Source organism: Grammomys surdaster, unplaced genomic scaffold (assembly GCF_004785775.1).
Source record: "Grammomys surdaster isolate TR1022 unplaced genomic scaffold, NIH_TR_1.0 62, whole genome shotgun sequence".
In the NCBI taxonomy this organism is placed as follows: Eukaryota; Metazoa; Chordata; class Mammalia; order Rodentia; family Muridae; genus Grammomys; species Grammomys surdaster.
The window spans coordinates 20738404-20755669 of record NW_021604564.1 but is presented as its reverse complement, the minus strand read 5'-3'; the positions used below and the strand labels follow the sequence as shown (position 1 = coordinate 20755669).

General features: G+C 41.1%; 1 protein-coding gene across 5 annotated transcripts in view; it reads left to right on the top strand.

The window, feature by feature from the left end:
* Trpc3 (transient receptor potential cation channel subfamily C member 3) overlaps window positions 1-17266 on the top strand; it is a 65396-nt gene that overhangs the window by 43835 nt on the left and 4295 nt on the right. For 4 of the 5 annotated variants that reach the window (XM_028764061.1, XM_028764093.1, XM_028764087.1 and 1 more), the window contains 3 exons: window positions 1575-1770; window positions 3693-3902; window positions 7580-7663. In XM_028764061.1, coding sequence (XP_028619894.1) covers window positions 1575-1770; window positions 3693-3902; window positions 7580-7663 — 490 coding nt within the window. The remainder of the gene's footprint in view (window positions 1-1574; window positions 1771-3692; window positions 3903-7579; window positions 7664-17266) is intronic. The other variant, XM_028764069.1, reaches the window with a different exon arrangement.

Here is a 17266-nt window from a genome sequence, read left to right as displayed (position 1 = left end):
AAGCATGGGGGGAGGGGTATTTAGAATGAAAAGCCTCTCCTTCACACCCTGACCCTCAGTCTGTGAGCTGTCTCTCATTCTCAGAAACCACAGTTTCTCTTGAATACTTTCAGAGATTTTTTTCCCCCAAAAAAAGAATATAAATATCCAGATAGTCCTTTCTTTTGTATTCAGATGATTAAGTATTGCACAGTTGCTACATTTAATTTTTCACTTAATATATCTTTGTTAGCCTTTATAACTGTATGAAGATGAATCTGCCTCCTTATCCCCAGTGGCTGCACTGCATTCCACCATCTGGATACACCAAACTCTTTGGCCTGTTCCCTGGATATTGAGCTTGATTTTGTTCTAGGTACAAACTCTTTCATTGCAAGCCATGGTGAGGTGCAGATTCTTTTCTGAAGTGGGTGTTTCATTTTAAACCTAAGCCAAGAAGTTGGATTTAAATTTCCAAACCACCTACAAAATCAGACTCCAACCTTCCAAACTTCCAGAAGAAAAACATGGGCATTGTGAAGTAACTTCAGTTTTCTCCTGCTGACCGAATCTTCATCAGAATAACTTCAGAAAAGCTGGGCGTTGACACCAGTCCCTGAAACCGCAGAGTATAATTACTGTTAAGTACTCTAACAATGTGGACATGGTGGCACATACCTGGAATACTACCTCTTAGAATCTGGATGCAGGAGGATCAATTTACATAGTGAAATACTGTCTCAAAAAAACAAATTGAAAAAATAATATATCATAACAGAATAATTCTGAAAATATTTTTAATTCTTTTTTTTTTTTGGTGGGGGGGGTTGGTTTTTCGAGACAGGGTTTCTCTGTGTAGCCCTGGCTGTCCTGGAACTCACTCTGTAGACCAGGCTAGCCTTGAACTCTCGAACTCAGAAATCCACCTGCCTCTGCCTCCCAAGTGCTGGGATTAAAGGCGTGCATCACCACTGCCCGGCTAATATTTTTAATTCTTAAAACATATTTTTAATTCTTAAACTTTAATTCTTAAAATATAACAGAAAAACTCTTTAAATTTTTATTAGAAGCAATTATTAGGTGGCTAGAGAGATGGCTCAGCAGCTAAGAGCTCTGGTTACTCTTGCAGAGGACCTGGGTTCAAGTCCCAGCATCCACATGTTTACAACCATCTGTAACTCCAGCCCCAGGCTATCTGACGCCCTCTTCTGGCCTACACAGGCACTGCATGCATGCAGAGCACAGACACATGCAGACAAAACACATGAAGTATATAATTTTTTTAAAGAAAACAATTGTTAGGAATTTATGATGAAGCCGGGCGGTGGTGGCGCACGCCTTTAATCCCAGCACTTGGGAGGCAGAGGCAGGTGGATTTCTGAGTTCGAGAGTTCGAGGCTTGCTACAGAGTGAGTTCCAGGACAGCCAGGGCTATATATAGAGAAACCCTGTCTCGAAAAACCAAAAAAAAAAAAAGGAATCTATGATGATAGCATTTCATAATCATATTTACATCTGTATAGCACTAAATACTAGCTTGATTTTACTTTTTAACCCTGGAAACTACTCATTACCGTGTTTTTATTATTCAACAGGGTGGAAGAAAGCTTCAAGACTTTGTTTTGGTCCATATTTGGGCTGTCTGAAGTGACTTCTGTTGTCCTCAAATATGATCACAAATTCATAGAGAATATTGGATATGTTCTTTATGGAATATACAATGTAACTATGGTGGTTGTTTTACTCAACATGCTAATTGCTATGATTAATAGCTCATACCAAGAAATTGAGGTGAGTGTTACAGCCCCGTGAGTCTAGACGTTTTAAGGCTATTGGCTAGAAATATTGGCTGCAGGAGGATTATTAACTGCTGGGCCATCCAGTCTGGTCCTGGTGGCAGGAATGGCAATTGAGACTATGTTCTTCAGGCAAAATGTTCAGTGTCTGGAAGCCACTCTGCTTTGGATTTTGAATCTGTTGGTTCCACAGCTTTCTCCGTTGTTTTATACTTTTATATATCTTCTGCTTTCAGATTTAGTGTCTTTACTTAGCTGTGTGTTACCTCTACCAAATAGTGATGCTTGCCTGGGTTTTGGAAGACAGGTTCTCACTCTATAACCTGGCTACCCAGGACATCACTGTGCTTCCCGACCTCAGCCTCACTGAGCTCCACCTGCTTCATGTTCCCAGGTGCTCAGATTGCATGTCTGCAGCACCATGCTTAGCTTCTATGTGCATTTAGTAATGGATTCCCGTATATAGTGTCCCCAGCACAGAAGGTATTGGTTATTTAACTTGTTGCTATGACAAAGCAAATTAAGGAAGCAAGTGTTTATTTTTGGCTGACAATTCAGAGTACAGTCCATCATGGTGGGAACTGGTGGCAGAACGCAAGGCAGCCGGCCACACTGCACTCTTAGTCACAACAAAGATAGATATGGGTCCTTGGCTCATTGTCTCCTCCTTATGTAGCCTTGAATCCCAACTACCCACATTTTAGGGTATGTCATAGCACCCAAGTTAACTCACTGTAAAACTCTCTTACAAGAATTCCCAGGAGTTTATCTCTTAGTGATCCTAGATCTTGTCATGGTTGGTTAATCAGAATTAACCAGTACAATGGATCCACAGAGACCGAAGGACAGTCCTGCGAGTGTGAGTGTCTGCTGGTGTGGTGGCATCAGTGTAGGTGGACACTGAGGACTAAAGGGCTCACTTCCTATACCTGTGGCCCGGCTTCATGTCCTTTGTCAATGGGGATGGTGGCACCAATTACCATGGGGAACACTGGGAACAGAAAAAGATAAAAACAAATCTTAGCCAATGTAGGATTCATGTGACATTTGAAGACATGTAGTACAAATACAAACTTCAAAATGTAATTGATCCAAGTAAAATATGTTGGCTTATGCCTGCTATCCAGGACTTAGGAGAAAGTGGCAGTAGGCTAGCCTAAGCTACAGTGTAAGTTCCAGGCCAGTCTGTGCTTGTGTGAAATCTTCAAAACAAATTAAGATGAATGAAGCAAGATTCAATGTATCTAAATTCCGTTTTCCCTTTTACCTTTAAAATAAGACACGTGACATCTACAGCTTGTTATGGGTGGGTCTGGAAGAACCTGGAGGGTGTCAGAGACTGAGAAATGATGACTGATGTAAAGAAATGGTTGGGGTGACAAAGGGAGACTTGATTAATAGTTTTATCCTTCTTTGATGCTGAATTTTTCTTGTCTTTGTGCATTACCTCCAAATGAGGAACAGGAAATGCTGGCTACATCTCAGTGGGTACAGTCAGAGACATATGGAAGAGAGCATTTGGGTATCAGTATGTGAGTTTATACTTTGTAGACGTGTAGGAATTGTGTGCAGATAAATGTGAATAAGTTACTGAGTTGTTTAAAACATAATGTAATTACTATAAGAATGAACATCAGGTCTAGAGTCTCTAGTTTAAAATTAAGTGACTGTGGGACTGGGGAGATATCTTAGAAGTTAAGAGTTACTGTTCTTGAAAAGCACACACACACACACAGTTGCACACATATACACTCACCCACATATACACACAAGTACACACATAGATATATACAAACACATACATACAGGAAAGCACTCACACACACACATACACACATATGCATACACAAGCACACACGCTTAGAAGTGAAATCTTTTTTTTTTTTTACTTTAACAATGAGTCTTATTTTGTAACAGGATGACAGTGATGTAGAGTGGAAGTTTGCTCGTTCCAAACTTTGGCTATCCTACTTTGATGATGGAAAAACATTACCTCCGCCCTTCAGTCTGGTCCCTAGTCCAAAATCGCTTGTTTACTTCATCATGAGGATCGCTAACTTTTCTAAATGTAGGAGGAGAAGACTTCAGAAGGATCTGGAACTGGGCATGGGTAACTCAAAGTCCAGGGTATGTATTGAAAGATACTAAGATCGTAAAATAACTGTTCTGTCTCTTTTTCCTGGCTTTTGATATTTGTTCATTAATTTCCATGTGTGAACTTAGAAGACATTGAGCATAGCTGTCTATTTCATGGTCTTTCATAGACTAATACTATCTGCAGAGTGTTTCAAATAGTCAATTAGTCTATGCCCTATTTGGGGTCAGCCTCTCATGTAAACTGCCATAATATAAACAAGCAAATGAAAAGCTTGTTAAACATAAAAAAGAAAATTGTTGTCAAAAATGCCTGGCATCTGTGTGCCCCATGCTTTAAACCAGCCTTTCTGAAGTCAAGCGACTTTAACTTCAGTCTTACCCCTTGGCGTGTGCATAGTTCACCAGCACTGTATTTAGAGAGACAGCAGAACGATCTTTCCTTTAGTATCATGCAACGGATGGGAGCCTGAGCATCTTCCTAAACAGCAACAAATGATCTTTATAAAGAAGAATGCTTTGCCTTTGAGTTGACCTAGGAATGTAAGTTCCATGGTGGCACTTCATCAGTATGAACTTAGTTTCTGTATATAGAATTGGGGTAGGAGACACAACATTATGGCTGTATTTAAAATAACAGGGAAGGAGGCAGACAGGAGCCAGTGTGTGAGATTCAAGTACCATTTCTGCTAAAATGGTAAAAATGGAGCCTGGCATGGTGCTGCATGCCTGTAATCCCCATACTTGGTACACTGAGGCAAGAAGATACCAAGACTAAAGCAGGTTGGGCAATGTTGCAAATTTGAGACCAGCTAGGACTACAGAGTGAGATTTGGTCTTTTAAAAACATATGAAAATGGTCTCTAGCTGCAGTACTCTAGAAGCCCAGGGAAACATTAAAACATGGGCCTTATGCAAAAACAAAGGCCTTTCCTCATTTGAAGCTGAGAAAAAGACAGGATTGATATAATTATTTCCTTGACATAGACCTGTGTTTCCAAGATTTTTTTAATAGAGCTAGAATCTTACCCTTACAGATAGTAACCCTGTGCTGAGAGTGTGGTTCAGTGGATAGTGCCTCCTGACATGCACAAGGCCCTTGGTTTAAACCACAGCATCGAAAAATAAGTTTAAAAGCAAGTGGCTGGCCAGGCAGTGGTGGTGCATGCCTTTAATTCCAGCACTTGGGAGGCAGAGGCAGGCAGATTTCTGAGTTCGAGGCCAGCCTGTTCTACAGAGTGAGTTCCAGGACAGCCAGGGCTACACAGAGAAACCCTGTTTCAAAAAAAAAAAAAAAAAAAAGCAAGTGGCTGTTAGGACATTTTTGGCGGTGGGCGGTGCCGATGTGCTCCCTCATGGCCATTAGACTCCACAGCAGTGACCAGCTGTCGATGTCTCATTCAAATAATATCTCTCACACACAATGAGAAGCCGCGGGATAATAGGAAGGGACAGCCTGTAGGTTAGACCTGGGTCTGAACTGGCTCTTAAGACTTAGTAGCAAGTTACACAGATAAATTGCCTCACCTAAAAGAGGAAAGCCATGGAGCTTCTATGAGGGTTACATGGGACGTACTCCACTCCAGCTCAGCAAACATCAGGGCCCTTCTTCATCAGAGTCCACACTAATTGCTATGTGTTTAGACCTGGTTAGCAGCCAGTGCAGGGTATACGTGGATCAAGGCAGTCCATGCTAAGCCCTCTTTATGCACTGGGGAATAACTGGCTCCTGATGTTCTGGGCACCTCTGCCTGTTGTGAAAATTGACAGTGTGTTGATAAATGCTTTGTCTTTCTAGGGAAGCTCAGCTACATAAGTCTTTGGCCTCTGACATACGGTCCCTTTCAGCCTTTTGTGCTTCAGAAAACACACCTTGAAATTTTCTTTCTGTAGCTGTCTTAGTTAGAGTTTCCATGCTGTGAAGAGACACCATGATCAAGGCAACTCTTAAAAAGTTAGCATTTAATTGGGAGCTGGCTTAGAGTTTCAGAAGTTCAGTCCATTATCATCATGGCAGGAAGCATGGTTGTATACAGGTAGACATGGAGAAGGAACTGAGAGTTCTACATCTTGAACCAAAGGCAGCCAGGAGGAGTCTCAAAACCCAGCCCCATGGTGACACACATCCTCCAACAAGGCCACACCTATTCCAACAAGGCCACACCTATTAATTGTGTCACTTCCTGTGGGCCAAGCATATGTGAACCACCACAGTAGGCAACAGAGTTCATGGACTTTAGACCCAGTCACAATGTAGATGGGGGTTACTAAAAGCCAGGTGGGCAGGGCACTTTCAGATGTTTAGATCTTTGTGAAGACATAGGTGAGCCCTTCCAGATGTTTAGACTTCTATGAAGGCACAGGGAGAGCTTTCCTCAGGACATCCACTCCCACCCTGTTACATCATTAATAAGAGGAAGAAACTTTTTTCTCAGCTAAGTGGGCCTGCCTTGGCTTCCCCTCTTTTCAGATCCTCCTGAGTTGCCCAGGCTGACCTTGAACGTTAATCTTCCTGCTTAGCTCTCTCCAGCATCTGGGCATGCAGGCATCCAGGCATGTGCCACTACACCAGATAAAGCTCCTCAATCTTAGTTGTTGGTATAGACTTCCTTCATTAAATGAATTAAATAAAAAGTCGAAAACATGCCAGTGTTGTTGTTCTGTTTTAGAGCTTTGTAAGACACTTTTCCTGCTGAGGCCACAGAGCTCAGGCAGCAGGCCGATGCTGACCCCCAGAGGCCGAGGGAAAAATAACATCATCAAGAACAGGTCCTAGTAAAACAGTCAACTAGAATCCTGTCCAGGCTTGTCATCTCTGCCCTGGCCTGCCACACCTTCCTGAATTATCACAGGGAGGCTCCGAGGTGGAAAGAAAATAGTTTGAGGTGGGGCACTTTTGAATCTCATACAAGCCAGCTTGCCCTTGAATGGCGGAAAGTTCCTGCTCATGTCTGTGTCAGACATGGACAGGACTCAGCTCTCAGCTGGCTTTCTCCTCCTGCCTACTCAGAACTCAAGCTGGGAGTGTGAGTGTGAGTGTGGATAGATAGATAGATAGATAGATAGATAGATAGATAGATAGATAGATAGATAGATAGACAGATAGATAGACAGATAGATAGATAGATGATTGATAGATGATAGGTAGATAGAGAAGACAGAGAGGTGAACAGACAGCTAGATAGAAACAGAGAATGAAGATCCATTCTTCAACCAATTCTCTTCAAAGGCCTGATCCTTGCTCAGCGTAAGGCAAGGATGCTAGGGAAGCCGTATTATGTTAGGTGATATTGTAGGGCTACAAAATCCGTGTAAGGCTACCCGCACCTGTGGAATTCTGTTCAATTTAGGAGAGGAGCTAGGGCTCAGCAGCCAATCAAGCCACTTTGGAGGCCCTTGGAGTTCTGGGTGGTAAGCAGTGCATGTTCCCAGGAAAAGGTATATTAGGTAGGGGCCAAATTCTAAAATGCATTCTTAGTAAACAGCTCTGTTACACTGCCTTGTGCCAGTGCTTTGATGAAGGGGAACATGTCTCTCACACAACTGCTTGCCTTCAAAAATATTTAACTCCCTCATAAAATCTAACTTGCACAAAACATTCCTCCGAAGTGTGGACTCCAGAAATGCCATCCAAGAGAAGCAAATAATCTATTTCTCTTATTCCAAATGAATGTATTCTCATTTACTAGGTTAATTGTATTTTTTCCTAGTTAAACCTCTTCACTCAGTCTAACTCGAGAGTTTTTGAATCACACAGTTTTAACAGCATTCTCAATCAGCCAACACGATATCAGGTAAGCATTTGCAAAGCATTACTCTATTGTGTGTGACTCCTTGTGTGACTCTCTGTATGTGTGGAGTGCTGCAGTCTTCATATACACTATGAAGTTGTATAGGGCAGAGAGAGTGGGGCTAACAGGACTTCAAAATCAGAAGAGTTCAGCCTCTTTGTCCTTTCCCTGTTTTTTATTGTTGTTGGTGGTGGTGGGTTTTTTTTTCCAGAAAAAGAGACTTTCCTTGTTGTTGTTGTTGTTGTTGTTGTTCTAGTAGTATCTGTATTTCTTATTTCCTTAAGATTGAGGTTTGAACCCTGGGCCTTGCCTCTGCTATAGTCCTAGGCTATTCTATTTTAATTTATTATTTTGAGACAGTTTCACTAAGTTTCCTGGCTTGAGTTCCACCTCACTGTTACCCATGGATTGGATTTTCAGTCCTCCTACCTCAGCCTCTCAAGGAGCTGAGAGTATAGGCCTGAAGCACCAGGCTCAGCAAGAAGGATTGCTTTTGCAGTGTTGAAAACAAAGTGTTTTTATAACCTTTTATATGAGAGGCTTTAGTCTATATGTATGTCTGTCCACCACATGAATGCTTGGTGCCCATGGAGGTCAGAAGAGAGCATTGGATTCCCCTGGAACTGGAGTTACAGATGATTGAAAACCACCGTGAGGGTACTAGGAATCGAACCTTGATCTTCTGCAAGAACAACAAGTGCTCTCAACCACTGAGCCATTGCTATAATTACCAATGAACAAATATTTGCATAAAGTCTTCCCTGGAGAAAGAGTGGAAGACACTCTGTATGAGAATATGTAGTCCTCTCAGTATGACGTCTGATATGTTTCACTAGGTTTCACTTCCATGAAATCTATTTTGGATCAGGCTCTCCTGTTTTATCAGTACAACTTTAAAATACCCTTTGCATACTGATTTGGGTACTGCGTATTGTGGCTCTTGGTTCCATCTGGTCCACCAGATCTTTAGGTTCTAATAGGTTCTTTACTGTGGAGAGAGGATCACAGCATCTATACTGTCCATGGTGTTAGTTAATGGGTATGTTCCATCACTGCATACAGTTTCCTCAGAAAAGGAAAGAAAACCTGGCAAACTTGACTGACACACAATCACTGTTGAAGCCTTCCTTTATTTGACAACTTGACAATCTGCTTGAGTATGGTACTTAGTTTGTTTCATCTCTCATCTTCCATTGATAGAAACAAAGCAAGGATTTTTATTTCAGCCTAACAGAAATAATCAAGTGCTTTTACTGTGCATTTATCATGAATGAACTTGGTCATGTATGTTTAATGATCTATTTAGAAAAATCTCCATTTGCCTTTCTTTCTTTTTTTTTTTACTAATCATTTTATTTGTTTACATTTGAAATGATATCCCCCTTCTTGGTTACCCCTCCACAAACCCTCCTATCCCATCCCCCCTCCCCCTGCTTCTATGAGGGAGCTCCCCCACCCATCCACCCACCCACTAGCATTCCCCTATACGTGGGCATCGAGCCTCCAAAGGACCAAGGGCCTCTCCTCTCACTGATGTTAGATAAGTCCATCCTCTGCTATATATGTATCTCGAGCCATGGGTCCCTCCATGTATACTCTTTGGTTGGTGGTTTAGTTCCTGGGAGCTCTGGGGGGTCCAGTTGGTTGATATTGTTCTTCCCCATTTGCCTTTTTTGATGACTTTCTGTTACCAGTTAAGAGGAATTTTGATAGTTAAAGCTGTCAGCCTTTGCCTGGGATCTGAGTTAAGAAGGCTTTTATACCAGTGTGTTGAATGCCTTGAACTTGGAGCTGTTATTTTCCGTCCTGGACTCTTTCGTTTTTGCAGTCAACTTTACAAGCTTTCATGGCTTTGGAATGTATGTGCTATTTTAAAAGACCTATTATGTAATGACCTTTAAACTTACGTGCTTTAGTTCTTTTACTCTTCACATGAAACATTCACCCTGTGTAGCACGTCCTTGAGAGCGGTGATGGATGAAGGTCCAGATTCATTTTTTCCAAATGATTATGTTTATCTACGTCCAGTGTGTTGAAAATTGTTTTGGTTTTTGTTGACTTTTCATTTACTAAATTCCTATAGCAAATCGATTTCTTCCTATTTTTTCATGTTATGTTCCATTGATCTGTCTATGAACACTATATGACCATATATAGTTTAAAACAAAGTCAAACAAAAACCAGATGCAATTATCATCCTTACTTATTTTGCAAAATTGCCCGGCTATTCTTTTTTTATTTTTTTTCTTAAGTTTGGAGTTTAAATTAGCCTGTCTAGTTGACAAAATTTCTGGCTGGTGTTCTTATGAAGATTGGGCTAATGTTTAAGACTTGACTTCTTTCTAATGTCCTTTGGTTGGTTGGTTGGTTGGTTGGTTGGTTGGTTTGGTTGGCTGGCTGGCTGGATTGTTTGATGGATTTTTTTGATGTTTGTTTGGTTAGGTTTATCTGTGATAGGGTCTTCTGTAGCCCAGGTTGTCTTCAAACTGAATAAGTAGAAGTTGGCCCTGAACTTCTGGTCCTACTGCCTCTCCCTCCGAAATGCTGAGATTTACAGATGTGTGCCATCATGCAAAGATTTGTACAGATCCTTGTGTCTGGTGTCATTATATTTATTATTTTCAATCTGTTAAGAAGTCTCTGAAACTGCCAAATAGCAACTACTGGAGGGCTAGAAAAAGATAAGCCTGTATTTCTTTCTCATGTTCAAAAGTTCAGGCCACCAGCTCTCCTGGAGAGTGACTGAGGATGCCTGAGAGCCAGGCCTTCTCTGACTAGTGCTTATTGCTGTGACAAAGGGCATGTGCCACTAAACCTGGCTTTAAACACCAGCACCTTTTGAAGGGGAAAGTGTTATATGTGTATACAGAATTTCCCCTGAGAATAAAAGGAGGCGACTGTGCTTGCTTATTTTCCCTTAGGTGAAGTTTTGTTAATGAGAGACTTTGTTCAGATGGCTTCCAGAGAAACTTGAACTCCAGAAAAAATTTTAAAACAATCTATTTTCCATCACTTTCCCTTTTGTCAGTAAGTGTGAAATTACATAGACTTTTTTTAATCATAGTTTCTGAAGCCATGTAGATATCTTGCAGAGTATTACATTAGCGGATATGGACATTTGAGTTTCCCGGCTTTATTAAATGATACGATTAGTAGCTAACCTTATCTAAGCAGCAACTATGAGTCTACGTGTATTTGAGTATTTGATCTGAATAATTGTTTATGAGCTGAGTTTTGTGACTCGTCATAGAGTTGAAACACAGACGCTCATGAGTACTTTAGGATCGCTCATCTAGTAAAGATCTTTATTCAAATTCAGAGATTTTTTCACTCCTAACACAACCTGCCTCACCTTAATTTTGATTTGTGTATTGTGTTGTATGTTCATGAATGTATGTGTATGTAAAAGTGTATATGTATGTGACTGTGGAGACCAAAGGTCGATGCCAGGTGTGGTCCTCATCACTTTCCACCTTATCTCTCAGTGAACCCAGAGCTTCCAGATTTGTCTAGACTGGCTGGCCAGTGAGCTCTAGGGATCCACCAGTCTCTTCCTTTCTTCCTCTTCCTCCTCTTCTTCCTTCTCCTCCTCTTCTTCCTCTTCTTCCTCTTCCTCCTCTTCCTCCTCCTTCCTTAAGACATGGTCTTGCTACATAGCTGACTGTCCTGGAACTCATTAAATAGATCAGGCTGGCCTCAAACTCAGAGATCTGCCTGTCTGTACCACCCAGTGCTAAAATCAAATGTGTACACCACCATAACCAGCCTAGGTCTTCGTTCTTATACAACAAGCACTTTACCAACTGAGCATTCCCCGTACCTTAATTTTTAAGATGATTTAGGCCAGGCATGGAAGCAAGTACACATCTGTAATTTCAGTATTTATGAAACTAAGGAAGGAGTATAGTGGATTTCAGGCTAGCCTGGGATATATATCCAAGACCTTGTCTCAAAAAAAAAAAGTTTTATATGTTGATGAGAGAAGGTTTCTACAGAAACCTTTTTACAGACGACCATTTTAAGTCAGCGTTACTCTCATTTTCTTTGGCAAATAAAGTGCTTCCATCACTGTGAGAAATGTTTGCTCATTGTGACCATATTTATGCCATACTCCTTGCTTTAATAAATGCTAGTGTTTTGACATATTCTTTTGGCATTTACTCACTGATCCAAGTAACGCATCCCACTACACTTGCCTTTTCCCTACGTTGGGAGCGCACCTTCTTAGAGCTTATGTGTGCTTTTCTCAAGCCTACTTGTTTATATTTACCATTATATACATAAACATAGCCATAGCGTTAGTCACTAGCTTTGTGGGGGTGTCTGCCTGCTTGGGCTGGTTTTTAAGGACTTATTATTATTCCTAATTATATGGAGGGTCTATGTGTACATTGAGGACAGTGCCTGTGGAGACTAGAATAGGACATCAGATACTCTGGAGCTAGAGCTAGGTGGTTGTGAGTTGCCTAGCATGGGTATGGGGAACCAGACTCAGTTTCACTAGAAGAGCAGTACACACTCTTAACTGTTGAGCTGTCTCCCCAGCCCCTGGCTTGTGTGTTTCCTAAGAAGGTAAATAATGTATTTTTAAAAAAAACTGTTACAGGTATTTCTTTTTGCTGCCAGGAGTTTTCCATATTGCTATGTGGGAATCTCATTCTTAGTTGTGCAATGTCGCATTGTATCTACAAACTATCCTGTTCAGTTTGTTCAAAGAACATTTAGTTCATTTTCTACTGACTGTTATAAACAGTGCTCTAGTGTCTTAGGACATGTTTCTTTTAACGTTATAAGGGCTTTTTCTGATCATGTGCTTGAGAATGTCTGTATTTCCATTTTCAGCAGCAGGTACACATAAGGATTTCTTGGCTTCCTCACAAGCATTTGAGCTCAGAATTAGAAAAAAAATAAAAATAAAAAAAGAATGCCAAATCAAAGACCAGTGAAAGTCAAGTATGATGATATACCACTATAACCTTAACGGAAGATTAAGGCAAGAGGGGGCTCATTGGTGCATCCTGCTCTTGCAGAGGACCTGAGTTCAGTTCCGAGAAATAAGGTGGCTCATAATTGTAGCAGTGAGTAGTTAATCTCCTCTGAGCTCCCAATGGGTCACTTGTGCTCTACACCTGCCCAAGAGCTCTAGATACAGAGATGAAAGTCACACACACACACACACACACACACACACACACCCTTTATATTTTGATATGCCTTGATTAACTCAATGGTTGGACTCCTCCAAACTTTCCCTCAGGTAGCACCCACTTCCCTCTGGTATTCTTGAGTTAATACTTGACAAATCTATATTTTATCCTGCTCCCCCAGACCTAATCCGGGAAGTGGCTCCTGGGGCTGCTTCCCAGATTCTTACATTTCTTGCTGGCCTTTAATTCTGATCTTTCTGCTACCTCGTCATGGTGATGCTGTTCCTTCTCTCTTCTGCATTTCTTGCCCAGGAATCCTAAAAGTCCCACTATTTTCATCTTGCCCAGCCATTGGCCATTGGCTCTCTATTGATTAATCAAAAACCAATTGCGGACAGGGACCCTTAGCATCTGGACATGTAGATTCCCATGTGATTTTGGGAGCCAAATGAAGACAAAGCATTAGAACAAATACCCAACACATAACCATCTATAATTCCAGATCTGGGGAATCTGACTCCCTCTTCTGGCTGCTCTCACACACATCCCCTCATACACAGGCACTTGCAGATAGATAGATAGATAGATAGATAGATAGATAGATAGATAGATAGTGTTAAAAATGAAAGTTTTCTTTTTTCTAAGAAGATTTCATGAATCTTCTACAGAGTGACCCAGTGTTGAGGGTGAACACTGGGCTGGGGAATGATTCATTGGATAAATAACTTGCCACACAAGCATAAAGACTTGAGTGTGGATTTCCAGGACTGAACACAATAGTGCTTGTCCATCTGTGATCCCGGTCTCCTCCAGTGAGGTGAGGCAGAAAGAAGATGCTCCAGAAGCTCAGGCCAGCTGCCCTGCTGTATGCAGTGATAAACAGAAAACTTCCTCACAAGGTAGAAGGCGAGGACCATGCCCCCTGGCTTCCATACACACACACTGCCTCATGTGCTTCACACAGGCATGCACACATTGCACATACACACATAGCGACACACAGATAAACTTGTCATTTAGTTAGTAAACAAATAAACGATGCATGGTGTCCAAAAAGGACATCGTCTCAACTGAAATCTGCCTCCTGCACATGAGAGAAATCTTTAATTTACCACAGTGGTCTCCAGTTCTATTCTTTGCCATACAGATGTCAGGATTTCCTTCTTCTTTAGAGCAGAACAAGATGCCATTCAGTAAGTATGCATCCTCTTTATCCATTCGTCTGTTGGTGGACACTTAGGCTGTTTCATTCCCTGTTGGTTGTGAAGAGTGCAGCAATAAACTTGAATGTGTGGATATCCTCACTCTGCTCTGCTGATTTAGGGCCCTTACACACATACCCGAGAATGGTAGAGCGGAATCATATGTTCTCTTTTAATTTCCCCAAGATCTTCCACCCTGATTCCCATAGAGAGACTAGATGCTTGTCAGATAATAAGAGCACAGGTTGGTTCATGCTTGCTCCTGCCTATCTCTTGGGTATTTTTCTCTCCACCTTAGTCACCAGCTCCTAGGGAAAGAGGAAGCACTCCCTCTCTTTCACACAGAATAGTTGGAGGATAAAGGAGTTAGAGGACCCAGGCATTCTCCTTTCTCAGGCCTTTCCCCGTGGGTATGTAGAGAGTAGGGGGTAAACTCAGTACTGATTTGAATCTCAGGGAGCCCTGTATGGTCCCAGATGCTAGTGAAAACTTGTCCTTAGACTGTAGCTGGTGTGCTTTGTAAACAGGTTAGAGCTTATCATTAATCCAGGAACAATACGAGGAAATGTCATTTGACTTAAGATTACATTTCACTGATATCTTTTAGGGCATCGAGAATGTTTCCCTAGAAGTTTTACTTCATACATTTATGTCTTGAATTCACTTGTCTCATTTCTAAGCATTATGTGAGGAGAGGCTCTAGGTTTGGCTTCCCTATAGGATATTCCGGGTCTCAGCACTGCTTGATAATGATCTTTACCCTCAGCTCTTTATTGCTTGATTTATTATTACCACCATTAATCATCGTTGTATTTTATGCATATGGATATTGTGTTTGCATGTCTGCGTACCATATGCATCCCTGGATGCCCATAGCATTCAGAAAAAGGCATCAAGTGCTCTGGAATTGGTGCTGCAGACAGTTATGCAGGTGCTGGGTCCTCTGTGAGAGTAGCCAGTATTCTTGATTGTTGAGCTATCTCTCCACCCCATTATCTAGTGTGTATGTCTGTGTGTCTGTGTATGTGTGTGTGTCCCTGTGTATGTGAATGTGATGTATGTATGTGTGTGTGTACATGCTACTATACAAAACTAGCTCTCAATGAGCAGTTGGTGAATGAATCACTGAGCTTAAGATTTGTCTTTTCTGGTCTGGTTTCCTTTGTGGGAAGAGCCAGTTGGATCCAAGGCTTCCTCAGTGGCTCCAAAGAAAAGACTAAGTGAAGCCTAGTTCTATGTCCTTGTCTGGGGGCACAGTTGGCAAGGTTGGGATTGGGCCTAGGGCCAGGGGAGCCTTGAAGAAGTTAGATTTCAACTCCTGGAACCCCAGTTTTCCCCTCTGAAGGGTTGTAGTCGCTATAGTCTTAAGACAGCTGTGTCTAATCTATCCTGTGTTCTCTTTGCCAACACTGTTTGACTTAGTTTTCTGCTGACCTTGGCCCATTCTCCCCTTATAAATAGCATATACAGAGCTGTACTTCTTAATAAATGTGCTTGACGTAAGCCCTCAGATTATGTAAGACTCCCTGGTTCCAGCTCTCTGTCTTCTATAGCTTGTCATCCCTAGTCCATCCCACCTTGCAGTTTGGGATGCTTATTACTGCAGGTTGGGTAGTTGTGTGACTGGGAAAACAGGATTTTTAATAGAATGGGGCTCTATTTTCCCCACAATGGCATTCCAGATTACCCTGGAACTTCTTTTATTCACTTTAACATCTCACAGATCGCTTAGCTTCAAACGTTTTGCTACCTTAAAATTGAGGTGTTTTTTTCCCATTCTCCTTACGACTACCATCTAGCTCCAGCTTTTCCCCCACCTCTTTTCTGAATTATCTTTTAAGTGTGATAGTTATGTATGCACAAGAATATGTACAGCAATACTGGAGCAGAAAACAAATCATGAACATACAAAGCCACACCTGAGTTTACTGGTTTGTTGCCTCCAGTTGGCCCTCCTCCTTACCTCACATCTCTGTCAACATCTAAGAGGCTACTGCTACCTTGCTATGGGTTCCTAATCCTCTTGCCTTTCTTTTCAGATGTAGGCTTATGAATATTCCAGGAATACACATGACCCAGCTCTATATGATAGCTCTATATTTTGTGAAGTCCCTTGCAACTGGATATTCTCATTCAACTTCATGCTTCTTATTCTGTTTGTTTGTTTGTTTGTTTGTTTGTTTGTTTTTTGCTTTGTTGCTTTGCTTTGAGACATGGTCTCACTATGCAGCCCTGGAGCTCACTATGTAGACCAGGCTGTCCTCAAACTCACAAATGTTCCCAAATCCTGGAATTGAAGACCTACGCCACCATGCCTGGCTTTAGTACCATGCTTCTAAGATTCTCCCCATGTATGTGTGGCCGTGGTTAACTAATAAGTTAATGAACACGTGGGGATTGCATTGTGGAAGACTGATTTACCTGCCCATTTTCCTTGCTTTCTGATACTTGTGTAGATTATTCGGTTTCTGCTGTCTAGGATGATATTGCTTCTAACTCTGTTGCCTCTTGGCCTTATGTATAGTTTGGGATGGGACTCTGTAAGGAGTGAAATTTCTGCCAGTGTTGAACTTTAGAAGATAATGCCAAATTATTTCCAAAACATCTTGTCTATTTGCTCTCAAGCCAGGAAAATATAAGAGTCTCCATTAGCCCGTGGCTTTTCCAGCAGGTGTCATTATCAAATTTATGTCTTGTTCATTTCCTTTATTAAATACCAACCTACACCTCATATTTGTTATAGTATGTGTGTCCTCAGGAACCGACTTTAAGATTGTTCTATAAGTTGTTACTATTTATGATTCCATTTCTGTGAAATACCTAGGTATCTTTTTCCTGTTTAAAATGCTGATTTTTTTATTATTTTTGAACATCTTTATAAGTAGAAGTTCTTACATCATAATGAAGTTCAAGTTATCACTTTTACTTGTAATTAGAATTTTTATCCTGCTTTAAAAATATAATCTGAAATAACTATATCCTATTAAAGTATTAAAAAGCTTTATCTTTCACATGAAAGGCCAACTGGAATTAATTTCTCATCCATGGTATGAGGTTGGCATCCAAATTTTTTTCTTATGAATAAACAATTATTCTGTAAGAACATTTATTTGGTTTGGAAAAATAGTCACAGTAAAGTTTCTATGGGGACAAACATGTAATGCAGCAAAATATATGAAATCCAGAAAACACTAAATGTCACATAAGTGTTCTCTCTCTCTCTCTCTCTCTCTCTCTCTCTCTCTCTCTCTCTCTCT